This window comes from Mustelus asterias, chromosome 2, assembly GCF_964213995.1.
Source record: "Mustelus asterias chromosome 2, sMusAst1.hap1.1, whole genome shotgun sequence".
Classification (NCBI taxonomy): Eukaryota; Metazoa; Chordata; class Chondrichthyes; order Carcharhiniformes; family Triakidae; genus Mustelus; species Mustelus asterias.
Genome location: NC_135802.1, coordinates 74,955,530 through 74,975,575, shown reverse-complemented (window position 1 = coordinate 74,975,575; position 20,046 = coordinate 74,955,530). Strand labels below are relative to the sequence as shown.

The window sequence follows — 20,046 nt, the reverse complement described above, 5'->3', positions numbered from 1 at the left end:
AAGCATACCATATGCCTTCTTCACCACCTTCTCCACCTGTGCTGCCACCTTCAAGGATTTGTGGACTTGCACACCTAGGTCCCTCTGTGTTTCTATACTCTTGATGGCTCTGCCATTTATTGTACAACTCCCCCCTACATTAGTTCTTCCAAAATGCATCACTTCGCATTTATCTGGATTAAATTCCATCTGCCACCTCTCTGCCCAATTTTCCAGCCTATCTATATCCTGCTGTATTGTCCGACAACGTTCATCGCTATCTGCAAGCCCAGCCATCTTCGTGTCATCCGCAAACTTGCTGATAACACCAGTTACACCTTCTTCCAAATCATTTATATATATCACAAATAGTGGCAAACGTGGTGTATGGAGTGACTTAATTAAGCGGGATGCAAAATGTTGATTTCCTGACAGTTATTGAGATGCAGAGATAAAACCAGTGGTGCATCGGGCCTCGCAGTACGGCGGGCCTCGCGGTATGGCAGGCGCCGTGGTGCATCGGGCCTCGCGGTACGGCGGGCATCGCGGTACGGCGGGCGTCGCGGTGCATCGGGCCTCGCGGTACGGCGGGCATCGCGGTGTGGCAGGCCTCGCTGTACGGCAGGCGCCGCGGTGCATCGGGCCTCGCGGTACAGCAGGCGCCGCGGTGCATCGGGCCTCGTGGTACGGCGGGCATCGCGGTGCGGCAGGCCTCGCTGTACGGCAGGCGCCGCGGTGCATCGGGCCTCGCGGTACGGCGGGCCTCACGGTACGGCAGGCGCCGCGGTGCATCGGGCATCGCGGTACGGCGGGCATCGCGGTGCGGCAGGCCTCACTGTACGGCAGGCCTCGCGGTACGTTACAGGTCGCAATGCGGCAGGCCTCGCGGTACGGCGGGCCTCGCGGTACGGCGGGCCTCGCGGTACGGCAGGCCCCACGGTGCATCGGGCCTCGCGGGAACAATTAAGGTAAGAAAATGAAAGCCTAATGGGCAGTGTCTGCACTGTTTAAACGTGGGTCGTTCTCAGAATGTTGGCTGGCACAGTCCTTACAGTGCTTTGAGTTCACCTACAACATTTCAATTATCCCCACTGAGAGTGATCTTGGACAATATCTCCACAATAAAGAATAGGTCCCTAATTCCCATGTAACTATGTGTGCCAACCATGAGGTGGCCAATATATTTAAATCTCTAAGTTAGTCTCAGCAATTAGCCACAATGCAAACATGACTAAAGTAAAACCAATGTAATGTGAAATATTTACAAGTGAAATCTAAATATGAAAAATACTCCTGTGCCTCCTTTGTGCTCTCAAGTCTTACACTGATAGCAATGGATTTGGATAGAAAAGTTGTGACCGTGATGCAGAGCCTCCTTCCAGGAGACATTATTCTAGCTGGCCTGCAGCTGCAGCATTGTCAGCTGACAGTGGGTTTCACCACTGAAAATCTTCCCCCACCATGGAATCACAGCGCTGACACTTTAAATATCAACTGTAATCGCACGGTGAAGAGGAGAAAGCAAGAGAACAGTTCTACCATCGGGAACGCCACTTCCCTGCAGAATTCCACTACAAATCTCTTCCCCAGCTTCAGTTTCTCTCTCAGTTCATAATCATGCTGACACCAGGTGACAATCTTGGGAACTTGCACTCCATCACCCCACCCCCACCCCACCCAGCACAGACATTTGGTCAGTGCAAAACTTACTCAATTCCTTATTTTAAAAATGTGCATCACCAGATGCAATCAGGATAGCATCACTCTGTTGCTTCTTTATTCATTCTATTTGCACATGCTGAACAAGACAGACCAACGGAACATCTTTCAAAAGGAGTAAACACAAAATCGCACAGTAATTATGTTTGGAAACTTAGCTCATCTGCTTTTTATCTTTAATGTACTCATTTCCTTTCTAGTCCTATTGCATCCATTCGCATTTTGCTCAATTTAGAAGGGATGGTAAGAGGACATAGGCAGTGTTGTGAACATCTCTATAATTTTAGACTTCCAGAATGCCACTTATTGGGTGGTTGAGTAAAACAGAGGTATTACATTTTTCATACAGTATTAGAGGACAGCGAACTCAAGAGGGAGTAATTTTTGTTCAATATTTTCTAATAGAGACAACGTTGGTAATTTTATGAAACATCATTTTCCTGCCTGTGTGACGGCCCAAATCAGGATCTCCTTTCCTAAGCACCACAATTCCTTCCCAGGCAAGGATGCGGACATGGAGTACATGATGGAAGGTGGAGGTATACAGACAACCCGTGTGCTATTCCAGAACTCCAGGGCTCCAAGAAACCACACTACCGTTTGGGAAATCATTTCCAGAAACAAAGTAATTGCAATCCCAAAGTGCCCAATCCTCATGCTCAGGATATCTCCTGAGCAATCTTATCAGTTAAACAATTTTTTTTTGTCACACTTTGAAAGAATGGAAGCCTACCACTGGCTGGAAATAATCAGTATCACAGAATGATCAAAAGAAACCCGATTCCAGTGTACTGGTCTTCAAACATCACCCTGTGCCTTCCTCTTCTTCAAATGTCTGCCAGTCAAACATGATGGCATCGTGGTAATGTCATGGGACTAGTAATCCAATGACCCAGGTTAATACTTTGGAGACATGGTTTCAAGCCCCACCATGGCAGCTGCAGGAGTTTAAATTCAATTAATAAAACCTGAAATTGAAAGCTAGTTGCAGTAATGGCGACCATGAAACTATCACAGATTTTTGTCAGAACCCATCCGGGTCAGTTAATGTCCTTTAGGGAAGGAAATCTGCTGTCCTTACTGATCTGGCCTACATGTGACACCAGATCCAGAGCAATGTGGTGGACTTGTAACTTCCCTGTCAAATGGTCCAGCAAGCCACCTAGTTCAAGGAGAGTTAGGGATGGCAACAAATGCCCCTTTTGTTTTCCCAGGTGGGATAAATCAGGATCATGGTTGGTTCACCACGATGCACAAATGTCACACTCTATCCCTCCACCAAGGAGAACCCAACCATGAAGGGAAAAAAATAATCAGCTGGAAAATGTGCACCGTGGTGAACCCACCATGATCCTGATTTATCCCACCTGGGAAAACAAAAGGAGCATTTGTTGCCATCCCTAACTGCCCTTGAACTAGGTGGCTTGCTGGACCATTTGACAGGGAAGTTACAAGTCCACCACATTGCTCTGGATTTGGTGTCACATGTAGGGGATCTCGGCTGAGGATATGTTTGGCTGTGAAGTTCTCTGTAGTTAAATAGTTACAGTTACATTCTGTCTTAGCTCACAAATACAGGACGGACACTTTGGTAAAGTTACATGATGAACTCTGCTTCCTCTTAAATCATTACAGTCAGGAAAGATGGAGCAAGAGGAAAAAAAATTCAGGTGAGCAGTTCCAGCACATTATATTTATGCACATTAGCCATTGGTATAAATCCTTAATGAAGAACTAAAGAACAATTGAGAATATGCAACATAAGTAATTTTTTGTAACAACTAATTCAACTACTCATTTTACAGGTTTGAAAGGATAAGGGAATTTTGTGAATGAATATACTTACTGGGCACAGACTGATCTCTTGCTCCCATTGGGTCATACTCATGCTCTCTTCTAATGTTGTACATTTCTTTAAAACCAAGTCCCAACCACAGTAAGGGTCTCGAGCTCCCACGCATGAACTATGGACACAGGATAAAAAGGTTGACCTTTAACTCTCAGCTTTAACTTGCTCATATATCTGCAAAGTACACCACAGTACAGGATATATGTGCTACTTTAATTATCCATGTGTGCAGTTGGATCAACTAGAAATGAATTGTGTCTTCTGTTTTTTTAGAAGTCATGAGGTCAGCAATTAGAGACAAAAGCAGCCCATGAGAATCTATCTCTGAGCTAAATTGATTTTCAGAGACCAGGATTTTCTGGTCTCTTGCGGGCATCATCACGGGCAGGATGGGAAAATATGGAGAGAAAAGTGGGCGAGCGGCATGCCAGTTTTCTCGCTTAGTCCAACACTCACAAAATAAAATGGAAAATTTTACCCAATATATTTGATCAATGCCATTTCTTCATTCCCCATGATAATTTCACCTGTCTCTGCTTTTAATGGACCAATATAAACTTTAGCCACTCTCTTCCTATTTATATATGTATAAACACTCTTACAATCTGATTTTTTATTACCTGCTAGATTACTCGCAAATTCTGTTTACCTTTTCCTTGTTATCAACTTTTTTGCAGATACTCCATACATTCAGATGAAGAAATTTATTTATATCTTTACTTCTACTCCCTGCAATGACCTTATTCACTGGTGTGGGATGGGAAGGGAGAGAGAGTTTTTGTTAAACTCTCTCCCTTCCCATCCCACTCATCTTTGTCTTTATCCTCATGCTATACTCCTCCTTTCTCTCTGGACTTCCAAATCTTCCTTCACCCAAACTTACCCCCCAACCTAAAGAAAGCCCTGTTCACACCCTATTTGTACAATTGACCAGGACAGTGGTCCCAGCCTGGTTCAAGTGGAGCCCATCTCAATGGAACAGCTCACTCTTGCCTGAGTACAGATGCCACATGAATCAGAAACCCTTCTTCCCACACCATTCTTAAAGCAAGTGTTTATTTCTCGAATCTGCTTCACCCTATGCTAATTAGTGCGTTGCTCAAGTAACAGTCCAGAGATTATTACCTTTGATGTTCTGCATTTTAATTTGGACCCTAACTCTTCAAATTCTCAATGCAGATCATTAATCATTCTACCCCATGTTGTCAGTTCCCATGTGGACCAAAATAACTGGATCCTTCTCCTCCTGCTCCAAGTTCCTTTCCAGCCGCAAGGAGATGTCCTTAAAGATTGCACCAGGCGGACAACATAACCTTTGGCTGCAGAGAACAGTATCTATCCCCTGACTTTATTGTCTCCTATCACTACCACATTCCTCTTCACTGCCCCCATCTGAATGGCATCCTTCAGCATGGTGCAATGGCCAGTCTGCTCATCCATCTTGCACTCCTCCTTCATGTCCACACAGGTAGCACACACCTGATACCTGTTGGACAATGTAAGGCGCTGAGGCTCTTCCCTCACTGTCTGCTAGATCCCTTTCCCTGCCTGACTTGCCAACATACCCTCCTGTCCCAGACTAGTGATCAACATCTGCCTAGCATAAGTGGTGTGACCATCTTCTGGTACAAAGTGTCCAGGTAACTTTGCCCATGCTTGATGCAACACACTGTTTGCAGCTCAGCCTCCATCACAATGACTCTGAACCAAAGCCATTGACGCTTACTCCAGATGCGTTTGCCCTCGATCAGGCTCCATCAGTTTGACCTAACCATGACCCTTTTCTAAAGCTCTGAGTCCACATCCTTTAAATAAGAGTGGACACCAAACCTGCCAGGGCACATGAGGAAAACTCACCAATCACTTCAGCAGCCAGAGTACAGGAGCAGCACCCTGCCATGCGGGTGAACATGAGCCTGTCAAACCAAATATCCTGAAGTGGTAACATTGCTTATTCTGGCTCCCTGAATGCGGATTAACAGATCTGATCCAACCATGCCAGACATTTAACTTCCATCTCATCTGAGCAGAGAAAAGTCCTGGCCTGTATTATGAGACCCATTTTACAGAATTCCCAACCCAGTATGAGAATACTGCCCCCCCCCCGCCCCCCGGCAACTTCTCAGGGGCAATTAGGAATGGACAATAAATACTGGCTGAGCCAGCAACATCCATGCCCATGAAAGAATGAAAAACTAATGTTGAAATGTAAGACAATAACTGCAAACATGTCCCTCCTGTATTCCCCTTCCCCAGATTGGGGTTTGCAGTTGTGTGTGAAAATAGGACAGAAACCTAACAAATCTGGATCCCCCTACTGCCAGAGTTAGACCAGAATTGGGCTAAGCATCAATTGTGCAATTACTGGCCTTTTGATACTGTGGACATTAATATTAATATTAACATGACAGAATGAATTAATGATCACCAGAGCATAATCACAGCAACATCCACTTGGCACACAAAACCAGCTAGCAATCATTGTCAGCTCAGCAACCACTGTAGGTTCAACTCTCACTGCTAAAAAACAGCTTGTTTTCTTATTGATTTAATAAAAGCCTGCACCAGTACAAAGCCAGAATGTGCACTATAATAAAAGAGATAAAGGCACAATGCAATAATACCTAGGAAACTCTAAGGCTCATCTATCAAAAATTATACACCCAGATGCAATAATACACAATTATCCCTGTTTCACTAAAACCTTTTTTTCAAAATTCACCAAATAATTCAGAGGTCAGATAATTCTATGGAGTAGTGTGGTTGCTTACGTCAACCTGTGAAACACTGCCATTCGAATCTTAACCTCTGTAAAGTTTATTTTTCATAATTCTTTCCGTTAATCTACAGCCTAGCATTTCTGCTGATAAACTGTGTCAGAGCAGCCCAGACGTAGCCTTTGTGATCTCTGCTTTGAAAACTCTAATCCAAATGAGGTTTAACTGCCACAGACTGTCTGAGATAGAAAAGACAAAATGTGAACTGCAATAAAAGCCTGCAAAGCTGATTTGATGAGAAGCTAGCCTGATGGATGATATGAGATGATAAGCCTATGACTTGTCAATAGATCATTAAGCACTTCTGTGTGCTGGCTCAGCTAGAATGTGCTGTTGAGTGGTTCCTGCCTTCGGCTTCCAAACAGCTGAGAAAATTGAAAAGAGAGAAATTGGAATCATCAACCCATGATTTTAGTGCTCACCACTCAATACCCACAATCCCCTGAGCAAACTAAAGTGAACAGTGGCAGTCAGCATTGATCCATTCCAGACAACAAAAATAAGATAAACTCACCTATTACTCGAACTCTAGTTCCTTCAATATACCACTGTGTAACAACTGCAACTGCACTACTTAACACTACACAAATTGCAAACTGCCAGCACCTCTGACCATGATTAATGGAACGCATACAAAGACCTTCCTTTCCCCTGATGTTGTTGCAATAGAGTGGTATAGGTTTTCTGCGAGTGATTTATTTTTCCATCACTGGAATACACAATTTGCTGCACTTTCTTTTTTTGAGCGATCAAGATAAACATCAGCAACTGAGGAGAACTTTAACATTGTAAACCCAGGGCTGCAAATCATATGGCCCAAGGTCAGATTAATCCCGCCTTTACCTAGGGCTACACCTTGGGCACTATCTTACTGATGCACCGCGTCCGTCGATCGGCGTGGTGAGCTGGGGAGATAGCATGAAGGGCTAAAAATCCAATTTGTGCCATTTTCCTGGCCTTTTTTTACTGGCAAGAATGGCCTCGCACCCAGAAAGGAGACACAGTCTATGAGCAGAGAATTGGCTACATTAACATGTACATACCGAGTTCGGCACTGCTGATTCTGCCTTCCAGGATACTTCCCTCCTCGCTGAAAAGACTTCAAACCGGTGAGAATCATTACTGCTCTACAGTAGCAGGGACCAGGTGCAATGACCATGCTATGGGGATCGGAGAATATTGAAGCTCCCTGGTGGTCGGGGGCATGGCCGGGCAGTGCCCATTGGGCAGTAGCACCCTAGCATTGCCCACCTGGCATCCTGGCAGTGCCTGATTTAGCACTTTAAATGTGCCAGAGGCAGTTCCAAGGCAGATGGGGCCTGAGTGGGGGTGGGGCCTACAACGGGGCGGCTATGCACAATGACGGGGGGGGGGGGGGGCCTCCCAGTTCATTAGGAGATTGGTGCACCCTGCGTAATGGTGCCCATGCGCTCTGTAGCCAGCTTCACCGGCGTACTTAGGCTCCCCCCCCCATGCCCCTTGCTGGCACTGAACTCCCAGCTGTCAAAGAAATTGACAGAGTGCCAGAAGATTGCAGTGCCGAGCTCGCCCAAAAGACCAGAGCAAAGGACTCCTGTTTTCACGCTGTTATGACACTTAGAAATGTTTTGGGGAAAAGTCCTTTAGGCGTCTTGCCACCTGGGAGACTTGCACTGTTAAATCTTTGCAGTGGCATTCTTCCCCCACTCCATGATATCAGCACCTCTCCCACTGGTACACGAGTCCAACTTTTCCACTCAGGAGTGGCCAGTAATGGCAGTGCATTTGTGGAGAGATACAGAGCGGGACTATATGAACAGGGACTAAGGGGCAGGAGACTTAGGGCCGAATGTTCCCGTCCCACCCGCCACAGGAATCATAGTGGGCAGGACTCAGACCATGCAAAGGTCCGTTGATCTCAGGTGAGATTTTCCGACCTTGGGGTGGGCGTGGCCAGAATATCCCACCCTTAGAGTCTGAAGATTGTGCAGAGTGGATGTGGTTGGTGAGATTGCAAGTTGATGTTGAAATCAAAGCTTTAATGGCCAATTTCCTTCTCCAACTCAGTCTTTTCCGTATCTTTCAGAAGACCTTACCTCCCTCTTTCTGTTCTCCCATAATCTTTGGACTTTTAAATCCCAAAATCAGCATCTCTTTCTGACTGATTACGTCTTTTAAAATTTTTCAACCCTCTTGGTTTTTCACACAATAGATGTTGGCTCTTTAACCTGACATCTCAATTTAAAAACACAGAATGTAACTGGAAATTTCTCCCCATTCAAAGCCCACTGGGAAAATGTCAATTTGGTACTGTTCATTCAAAAACACAGTTAGACCCTTTGTATCTGAGCTGTTGCTGTTTCAGTGATAGAGAATACCTTGAAAGAATTAACCAAACATGGTTCTTCCATTCTCCCATGTGTAACTTGAGGCTGTTCAGATAAGAAAATAGAACACAATCTTCTGACAATGCAGCTTAAAAACTTCTTCATACATTCCAACCTTCAAAAACTTACCCCCGACTTCTGTAAAAGGTGCAACGTTTCAGGGGGAGTCTTATCACGTGTTCCCTGAGGCCAACAAACAGAACACTGCGACTGTGTAGGATCTGAAGGTTCCTTATAGGCTCTCGCTGATCAAATGGAAAAAGTTCTATTTCCTCCAACAAACAGCCACTCCCACTTTGATTCACAGGGGCAAGAACTTTCTTAATAGTCCCATAGTCTGGAAGGGAGAAATAAAATAGAAGAAGCTGAGTGGTAGGTACAGTGGAAATAATAGCTGGTCAGAACAAATTAATTTTTTATTGCGTAAACCCAATGGCCTCAGAAGTATTGCAGTATTTCTACAAGCCAAATTCAACATTCCGCCATCAACAAACAGGGACTGGCACACTCATCAGACAAAGCTTTTAAAATGTGACTGAATAAACCCAACATAAACATAAACAGATGAGGTGGTGCATTAAAGCTCTATCGTTGCTATTCCTCAGACAAAGTGAATTATTAAAGTGGAAGGTCAAGATAAAAAAAACAACTGTCCTTTCGTCGCACAGCTCAACAAATTGCACACTGTGCCCCTGAACATCACACGAGTCAGGAACATAAGTATTGAACATTTCAAGTTGCAGCTTGTATTGGATGGAAAAATCTTGTAAAGATTAGTATGTTCATATTGTGTGGTGTGTACTGTCAATACTGAACTCTCCGACTCTTTTATGTTCTTGAAGTTGCATTGCTCCATAATGATATTCATTAAAATCAATACAGCTCAGAAGAGTAAGCTCCAGCAAAAAGTAAATCCATTTACCTTCCAAGATATTAAAATAAAAAAGTTTACGAGACTGAATTTAAATCAATTTTGCTACTTTGAAGGCTGTAATTACACTGTGGTCTGGCTTTGATTTGGTACTATGGGAAAGGCATTAATGTGGTTACAGTTGAAATTCAATCAGATACTCTCTGGTATGAGGAAATACAAATGCGAGGAATGACCTGAAAAAATGAGGCTTTGTTCAGTAGAACAATTCAGATTAGAGGGCAATATAATGGAGTGTTTAAAATTATTAAAGGGTGTGACAAGGCAGATAAAAGCAGATTGTTTCCAGTCGCTGAGAGATCGCTGAGGGGGGCAATAAATATCAGATCAACCTTAACAGATTTAGAACAGGAGAGAAGGAATTTCTTAACAGAGGGTTTTGAGGTTACAGCGGTTGCTGATTGAAACAGAAAGATGTCAATGTTCAAAATTAGATTAAATAACAGGATAAGGGAAAGGCAGATAATGGGATATAAAATTGGTGAAGGTTATTGGAACCATTTGCTCATGTGGAGGATAAGCACCAACATGGACTGGCTGATTCGAATGGGTTGTTTTCTCATAGTATTTTCTATTATTTTCCCCTGGCTGGCAGAATAGCAGGGAGGCAAGATTTCTGCCCATTTCTTTGACCCTGCCATGATTGTGATCCATTTTGTTGGGTCAGGGCTGACCGGCCATGCAGCGTAAGCTCCCAGGAGGACAGCCATCAACAAGAGGGAGCTCCCTGCAGAAGTCCTAGGAATTCTAGTGACAGCATCTGAACTTATTGTGGGTGGAAGGACCCTGAGGATGAAGACTAAAAATCTGTTAGACTACAGGAGAGTGAAAGGCTACAGGAGAGTTAAGGGACATGGAAGGGGATGGAAAGGGTATGTAAGAGCACTGAATGTTGGAGGGAAAGAGCATTATTCCAGAGGCTGTTCCCTCATTTTCCTGGCTGTTCCTGGGAGGGTGGGGGGATGGATGGACGGAATGAGGAGGGAGAGAGAGAGAGAGAGTGAGAAAAAAGAGAGAGTAGGCAGGGTTGGGGGAGAGGTTACGGAGCGAGGAGGGGGAGAGAGAGAGAGAGAGAGAGAAGTTAGCAATAACCATGAAAATCCAGAGGCCTGCCCTGTTCTTGCAGCCCCTTACCAGCAAGTCTTTAAAGTTCATTTATTAGTCACAAGTAGGCTTACATTAACACTGCAATGAAGTTACTGTGAAAATCCCCGAGTCACCACATCCCGGCACCTGTTCGGATACACTGAGGGAGAATTTAGCATGGCCAATGCACCTAACCAGCACGTCGTTTGGACTGTGGGAGGAAACTGGAGCACCTGAAGGAAACCCACGCAGACACGGGGAGAATGTGCAGACTCCGCACAGACAGTGACCCAAGCTGGGATTCCTGGTGAGTTCAGGAAGTGGGAAACAGAGGTCAGACCAGCAGCCTGCATTACCTATCTCCTCGAATGTTCCATTGCTTTTGGACAGGATTGTGGAGAAAAATCTATCGTCAGAGCTCAGCGGTACAAGAATTAGCATTTTCACCACTTCAATTACTATATTAATGCAGAATATCTATTTCTCCAATATGACTTGATGCTGCTATCTTGGAATTGATTTTCATGTCTCTGAAAAAGGTATTTAACATTTTATAACTTGATTAATGTGGTGTGATTAGATCAATGGCAGAGAGAAGCTGAAAATATTTCACACATGATTTTGTTAGATTTGGCATCAACCTCACTTTCGAAGACAACGTACAGACGGGACAGTATAAGTGAGCTGTCATATCATTACTTGTTGGCCGTAAACACCCACATGTCCGATTTACCTGTCAGAGCAGAGATGAATAAAGTTGCCCCACAATCCACATTCAGAACACGGCAAGAGAAGCCAAGAGATTTGCAACACTCAGGTTATTTTAAGTTTAAATGGCTGGAAGTAAGGATTTGACCTCTGTCCCTATAGGTTTAAGTCCTGTGTTTAGTGAAACTCCTAAAAGTGGTTCTCCTAATATTATGAAGCCGGCAGCACAGAAATGTGTTGGGTGACATCCTGACAATGAAGATAGATTGAGTTTTCCCAAAACATTGCATCTGATGGCTGATTTGTTTAATCTGACGCAGCCTTACATGAACTGTAATTTTCTTTTGCACATGCATATAAACCCATGGGATGTTACAATCTTCAAATTAATTCACTGGAGTGAAGCAGCTGTTCCACTGCATCCAGTGCCATGCTTTACCTGATGAGTACAGGCAGAGAAGGAATAAATGGATAATATATAGGTCATGGATTGCAAAATGACATGATAAAATATTTATGGCGACAACTCAAACTGATCAGATAATTCACAGGTGACATAATCCATAAGTAGATTATGGCCAGTGTCACGAATAGAAATATCAGTCACATTGTGTTGCTGGTTGTGACATTTTATTTATTATTGATCTCCCATACCATTGCACAGAGACAGTTAAGATTAAGTGAATTCTGCTGGTCAAGCAGGGTTAGAAGACAAGGGAAGAGGGAAGATAGAGCACAGTAAAAGGATACAGAAGAGTTAGAGACCAAGAAAAAGGAATGTGGAAAGAGAATGTATGAGTGCTGGATGGTGTTGGAGAGGAGCTGGGGCCAAACCGACATGGTTACAGCCAGTGAGATTAGTAAAGTGCAGGCAGAGAGAAGGTCAAGGGTTGGCAGAGGAGGAGGAGATGGAAGGGTTAGGGAGGTGTGTAAGATAGGAAAGGTTAGTGAGGTGGAAAGAAGGTGGCTGAGGGAGGGAGACCCAAGAAAGGAACCAGAGGGGGTGAGGATGATAAAGGGAAAGCAGAGGAAGGCACAGAGGTCTAGGAGGAAAAATGATGAGAGAGGGTTCAGAGACCATCATGAAAGCTCAGGAAACAGAGGGAGGCACCCAGATTCTCCTATTATGGCATTGGCAGTCATAGAATCCCTACAGTGCAGAAGGAGGCCATTCGGTTCATCAAGCATGCACAAACAACAATCCCATCCAGGCCCTATCCCCATAACCCCACATATCCACCCTGCTAATCTCCCTGACACTGAGGGGCAATTTTGCCATGACCAATCAACCTAACTCACACATCTTTGGAATGTGGGAGGAAACCGGGGCACCCGGAGAAAACCCACGTAAACACGGGGAGAATGTGCAGACTCTGCACAGACAGTGACCCGAGGCTGGAATCGAACCGGGGTCTCTGTGCTGTGAGGCAGCAGTGCTAACCACTGTGCCACCGTGTCACCCATGTCATGGTGCAGCAACTAATGTGGAGCATGTAGGAGGAGATTGACCTAGAATGGCCCCAGCACCACAAGGAATTTAATGACTTGACACAAGTAGCTAAGGTGAGGTCCCATCTAACATACACCACCACCACAACCTTTTCATGCTTCACCCATCACCTAACAATGAAATGGCATTCTCACAGCCCAACCTCTTCCTTCACAAGCATCAATCATTTCTCAGACATCTTACAGCTCTTGTGAAAGATCACATAAACAGAAATATACCTGTCGATACGCTCATTCATTTTCTCTTCCAGAAACAAATAACAGATAACAGCTAGCAACAAGATCCGACCTTCAAAACACCATTCCCCTTGCGCAAACAGTGCTGACTGTCAACGGAATGAGTGTGACAGTGACCAGAGGTACAAGGGACATATCAACTAGAGGCATGTGAGTATTCCAGCTTCCTTATAAATCCACAACGCATCCTCACTCCCTAACTCCATATGGTCACATTCACCATTCTCCGTAGTGGCTCCACACAAAATGCACACCAACCCTTCCAGCATTATCACTGCAGGCTCCCAGGAGCAAGATCCACTTCAACCCCTGGTACAAGTTCATGTAAAAAACAGCCAGCTCATTCCCCAGAGGTTAAGCACGCAGAGGAGAATACAGAAGACTGCACTACATCCATGACTGTCACTGTTGTAAACAACAGCTCAGAATCTGGAACTGGCATAACTTTAAAGCTAGGGTCGAAGAAGGTTTTGCATTGGGCATCAGTGAGTAGCAAGCAGACTGGGTGAGGGGGTCACCAGAGATGCCATCTTGTTGGGAGCAAGGTCCGACACTACTGCTGCTGTGGAGCAGTCAGATCAAAGGTTTTGTGTAACAGACAGAGCCTGGAACCACCTCCTCTTCAACATGAAGTGATTGGCCAATTCCATCCAGTGGCCTGTGGAGCCCAGCATCAAATGACGGAGGTCACAAATCCCACTACAGTCATTGCAGCTTCCATAGAAAGTGCTGCAACGGAAGCTCAGGTAGCTGTCATAGTGGCTCTGAGCTCCGCAGTTGAAAGTGACTTGCCCATTGTCATCAATGGTCAAAGCTTTGTCCCAACAGATCACTGGGTAGGCTTCACAGATGCACTGAGGCAGTGGCACAGAAATCATGGATTAAGACGCTACTCGCCTCTCTCCACATGGCAGCATTCCTGCTCCCTTCAACATCGCTCAACCATTGTTATTGCAGTTGTCTGGCAGTCAAGTGGTCCAAAATATTTAAGCCTATGCTTCAAGATGCCAATGGTCCACTCAACAATATTCCTGGTTGTTGGTGGATTTCAAAGTATGAGTGTGAGGTTGCAGTCTGGGGGATTCTCAGGAGACTATAAAAATAGCATCAGTGGGCATTCCAGGTCACCAAGAACCTGCCATGCACATTGTGCTGGAGTTCAAAGATCTGTCAGATAGATAATTGCATTATTTTAAATTAATTATGGCAGCTCCCTGGATAACAGGCATTTGACTGAATGATGCATTGTCAGTGGTCACAGGCATACTGCATATTAAACAAACAGAACAATTCCCATTCCTGAGCACCACCAAATTTAAATGAAGGGTTCACTTGCCCACAGGTATGCACTCAGTGGCTCCCTGGACCATGATGAAACTTGAAATCCTGTCAAATCCTAAAGCATCCTGCTCATGGTCTCCCTGGAAATAGGGAATGATGTATAGTCGAGCTGCAGGGCACTCCCTAATGCAGATATTCACTGGACATTGTGATAATTTTTTTATTAATTCATGAAATGTATTGTCGCAGGCCAGCATTTATTACCCATTCCTAAAATCCCTAGAGAGGAGATGATAAGCTGCCTCTTTGAACTGCTACAGTCCACCTGGTGAATAAAGGTACTCACACATTGCTCTTACTTAGGGAGTTCCATATTTTTGACCCAGTGATGATGAAGAATATATTTCCAAGTCGGGATGATATATGACTAGGAGGTTTTCCCAGGTGTCCTGCTCCTCTTGCTCTTCTAAGCAGAAGCTTCAGGTTTGGGAAGAGTGCCAGGGAGCAGTGCCAGGGGGCATTGCCAGGGCACTGCCTGGCCATGTCCCTCTCCCCCAGGGGCTAAAATTACCTTTGAGCTCCAGAGGGAGCCCCTGGACGTTTTAAAAATCTGCTGCGAACCTCGCCGACGTGACTGAATATCCAGCGTTGGGGGATACTTTGGAAAGGGGTTGAGTTAATTACATTCAGATATATTAAAATGAATTAAAATCAGGTTCGTGGTTATGGGCATGAACCTGATTACATCATTGGTGATGCTCAATGAAACTCGGAAAGTGTGGTCATGTCGGAGTGAACTGCGCTTTTCGAATCTCATAGAATTTTGACCCCACTCCACCGATCCCATGTGCAGAGAGTCCAGGGTCAAAATCCCCCGTTAGCTCCGGTTTTACACTATTGGCTAAAGTCAAAATTACTTCACTCTGTGTGAGCTTAAGTTCTCCCCAGCTCCCAACATCTTTTTTCAAATTTGCCAATTCCTCCATTCCAGATGGTCTGTACAACAGAACTTATCAATCAACAATTAGTTAATGGAAGTTTTAAATGCAGCACGGCTAGTTATAAATTCACATCAGTAAACAGCTGGGCAAGAGGCATATACTGCCTCTCTTTCTGTAGTGTCCAACTTAGAGGAAACAGCAAGGCCTGGACTCAGTGACTACCTGTATTGAAGGGTCACCTGCCCAACTGGACAGGAAACAATTAAAACACCAACATCCTCGGACAACAGTGATGGTTAGCTTTGAGTGACAGATTAGAAGTGTTTGTAATTCGGTAACTTAGCAAACTGCAATTACAATTACAAATGGTAGTGATTTTTAGTAAAGGATATCTAAATGAAACAGAGCATACTTATTTGTCAATCAGAACCATTACATACAATCTCACAATTGTTGTGATGTAAGCAAATGGATTATTGTTAAAGTGACATGTGATTTCATAAATTACCAATCACACATACAGCAACTTGTATTTATTAAAATCATAAGATATCCCAAGATGCTGCAAAGAAGGGTTATAAAACAAACTTCAATAGTGAGATAGATGAGCTATTAGGACAGATAGTAAAAGCTTACTTCTTTTAAGAAGTATTTAAGAAAGGAAAGAGAACATGAGAGGGGGGAGAGATTTAGGGTGGATGTTCTAGAGCTTAGGGCCCATTTGGTTAAGGTATGGCTGCCATTGGTGGAGTGATTCCAATCAGGAATATTGAGCAGGTCAAAATCCAAAGAGTCTCTCGGATTGTGGGCTGGAAGGGATTACAGAGAAAGGAGGGGCAAGACCATGGAGTGACTTGAAAATGAGAATGGTAATTTTAAAATCGAGTTTTTCTTCACCAGGAGTCAATGTAGATGAGCAAGCACAGGGATAACGGGACTTGGTGCAAGTTAGGACATGAGGAGCAGAGTTTTAGATGACGTCAGCCTTGCAGAGGGTAGAATGAGGGAGACTGGCCAGGAGTGTGGTGCAATAGTCAAGTCTAGAAGTAAAAGCAAAATATTGCGGATGCTGGAATCTGAAACAAAAACAGAAAATGTTGGAAAATCTCAGCAGGTCTGACAGCATCCGTGTAGAGAGAATAGAGCCAATGTTTCGAGTCTGGATGACCCTTTGTCACAGCTAAGGACAAAGAAAATTAGAAGAGTATAAATCTCTGACGAAGGGTCATCCTGACTCAAAATGTTGGCTCTATTCTCTCTCCACAGATGCTGTCAGACCAAGTCTAGATGTAATATTGACATGGATGAGGGTTTCAGCAGCAGATGAGCTGAGACAGGGGCCGGGTTGGGCAAGGTTACGGAGGCAGTCTTCGTGATGTCATTGTAATGTGGTTGGAAACATATCTTGGGGTCAAATATGACGAGGTTGCAAACAGTCTTGTTTAGCCTCTGACAACTTAGAGAGAGGGATGGAATCAGTAACCACAGTGTGGAGTTTATAGTAGGGATTGAAGACAGTGGCTCCAGTCTTCCCAATGTTTAATAGGAAGAAGTTTCTGCTCATTCAGTACTGAACATTCGACAATTTAGTTAATTTAGTTTGATAATTTAGCAACAGTGAAGGAGTTAAGAGTGGTGATGGTGAAGTAGGGCTGGGTGTCAACAGCAGATATGTGAAATCTATTGTTGGGATGAGCTAAGTGTTTTATAAATGTTTATTGAATAATATTAATGCTGACCATTGACATAGTAATGTGCATGCAGGTCATGCATTTCATTCTTGGACTATGAATTAGTTTAAGGTACCTGTAGCCAAATACATAACATGGAAGAGCATGTCCTTTCCCTGCACAACATCCACCACAATATGAGAAAACCGGCTGTTGTCTTCCATGAAGAAAGGGACTGGAAAGATGGGCTGCACCACTTCATGCATGAGAATAAACTTCTGAGCATCCTGGAGATTCCTCTCTGTGAGATTCATGTAAGGACCATAATCGATAGTACCACACTAATGAAGTATAAATTCAAAAAGTAAGTTTCTGATGGAAATGACAAAGAAACACAAATAAAAGAATATTGAACAATCATTGAAATACATTAAAATCAAAAGCAATTATCACTGAAACTTGCAACAAAATCCTACAATTAAGAACTACTTCAATAAAATCACAAACAGTTTGCTGAATCATAAATACCTGAAAATTAGGACTAGGATTGGAAAAAGGCAGCCATGCTGACCGGGAATTCTCCTGGAATTTGAATGGTCCAGCAAAAACTTGTGTAATGGCGCTCAGATTAAACATGCAGACAGCCGAAGCTGCGATACTATTCCTGTAGGAAACACACCCATGTATAATAAAATAATCTTGACAATTATGGTTTCATTTCAATCTGCACTAACAAATAAAGGTATAACATCTGAAATCATAGAATCATAGAATCCTAAAGTGCAGAAGGAGGCTATTTGGTCCAAAAGGCATCGTGAAGGAACACAACAATGCAGTTGTCACAAGAATGTAAATAGAAACAGCAGTCTACCATTCGGCCCCTCAAGCCTGTCACCATTCAATAAGATCCTGACTGATCCGATTGTGGCCTTATTTCCACTTTCCTGCCTGTCCCCAATAAACCCCGACTTCTATTTCAACCAAAATTCTGCCCAACAATTCTGAATATATTGACGCAGCCTCCACTGCTCACTGGGGAAGAGAGTTCCAAAGACAAACAACCCTCTAAGAGAAGAAATTTGTCATCATCGCCATCTTAAATGGGAGACCCTTTTAAACTATGCCCCCTAGTTTTAAGATTTCCTGACAAGAGGAAGCATCCTCTCAGCATCTACCCAGTCAAGCCTCTTCAGAATTTTGTATGTTTCAATAAGATCATCTCTCATTCTTCTAATCACCAATGAATATAGGCCCAAGTGCATTCCTTGGATGACAAATCCCTCATCCCAGGAATCAGCATGAGAACCTTCTATGAACTGCTTCCAATGTAAATATGTCCCTCCTTTAGCAAGGTGACCAAAATCGTACACAATACTCTGGCTGTAATCTCACCAGTGCCCTATACAGTTTAGCGAGACTTCATTACTTTTATACCCAATTCCACTTGAAATAAAGGGCAACATTCTGTTTGCCTTCTTGTCCTGAATGCTGACATTTTAGGATTCGTGTACGAGGACACCCTGATTCCTCTGCACTGCACCATCCTGTAGTCTCTTGTCATTTAAATAATTTTCTGATTTTCAATTCTTCCTGCCAAAGTGGACAACCTCACATTTTCCCACATTATATGCCATTGGCCAACTTTTTGCCCATTCATTTAGCCTATCTATATCCCCCTGCAGATTCATTGGGGGCAATCATATGAAAAAAATCTAAGTCCAGAAATGGGAAAGTTTCTGATCCGTTTTTTGGGCAAGTCCAAATCAGCGATCTTATGCACTTAGAGCAGAAAAACCTCAAAAAAACTGTTTCTCGCTTTGGGGAAAGGATGGGGTTTATATTGCCAGAAAACTGGCTGAGAACAGCAGAGGGTGCCATTGCGCATGTGCAGATCTCTCTGCTCTAAGACCTGATGCACAGCTTCTGCTGCTCTCACCAGGCATCCATTGCCTAAACATGGCCCCCCCGCCCCAGCTACCATGGGGCCCGTGGCCTGTCAAAAGCCTCCCATCCAGTTCGACCACCATGACCACTTCCCCGGACAGATCGGCCCCACGACCCCTACCCCCCTCAGATACGTCAACCCCCACGACCGCCTCCTACCCGGATCAATCTCCCCTCCCTTTCCCCACCTATTGCAATGCAGAGTGGCAACAGGCCCCCCCTCCATCCCTCCTTTGATTGCAATGCACAGTGGCAGCAGGCCCTCCTCCCTCCCCCCACTGATCGCAATGCAGAGTGCCCAGCAGGGTTTCTCCCCCCCCCCCACCACCAATCGTCCCACCCCAGTCTGATCCTGCCCCCCTAGTAGACTCTGCCCCTTCAGGCCCTGCCCTCTTGGCACTGCCCAGTGTCCAGTGAGCGCTGTCAGGGTGCCAGGCTGGTACTGCCCAAGGGGTACCGTCCCTTGCCCCCAACTTCCCGCGGGGGGGGGGGGGGGGGGGGGGGTGGGGGGGGGGGGGGGGGGGGTGGGGGGGCTTCAATGGCCTCCGGTTCTACCAGCGAGGCTATAACATCTGTTCCCAGTTGCTGGGGACTTGCTGTGATTCTTGCTGGAGAGCACCTCTCCTGGCGAGGCCACAGAGGCAAGTGGGCACAGACGATTGAGTCCTGGATGTGCTAATGGCATTAAAATTCGGTTTTAAATATATTTAAATCATTTATGCAGCCTTACAAATTTGGTGGAGTTTTTTGAGGAAGTGACAAAAACGGTTGATGAAGGAAGGGCCGTGGATGTCGTCTATATGGATTTCAGTAAGGCATTTGACAAAGTCCCACATGGCAGGTTGCTTAAGAAGGTTAAGGCTCATGGGATACAAGGAGAAGTGGCTAGATGGGTGGAGAACTGGCTTTGCCATAGGAGACAGAGGGTAGTGGTCGAAGGGTCTTTTTCCGGCTGGAGGTCTGTGACCAGTGGTGTTCCGCAGGGCTCTGTACTGGGACCTCTGCTATTTGTGATATATATAAATGATTTGGAAGAAGGTGTAACTGGT

The 20,046-nt window shown here is 44.6% G+C and overlaps 1 protein-coding gene across 2 annotated transcripts in view; it reads right to left on the bottom strand.

The window, feature by feature from the left end:
• The window catches only part of sema5a (sema domain, seven thrombospondin repeats (type 1 and type 1-like), transmembrane domain (TM) and short cytoplasmic domain, (semaphorin) 5A), a 191,416-nt gene that overhangs the window by 53,280 nt on the left and 118,090 nt on the right, over positions 1 to 20,046 (bottom strand). For both annotated transcript variants that reach the window (XM_078237393.1, XM_078237404.1), the window contains exons 9-12: positions 17,582 to 17,717; positions 17,190 to 17,394; positions 8,820 to 9,027; positions 3,545 to 3,662 (exon numbers count right to left, since the gene is read on the bottom strand). In XM_078237393.1, coding sequence (XP_078093519.1) covers positions 3,545 to 3,662; positions 8,820 to 9,027; positions 17,190 to 17,394; positions 17,582 to 17,717 — 667 coding nt within the window. The remainder of the gene's footprint in view (positions 1 to 3,544; positions 3,663 to 8,819; positions 9,028 to 17,189; positions 17,395 to 17,581; positions 17,718 to 20,046) is intronic.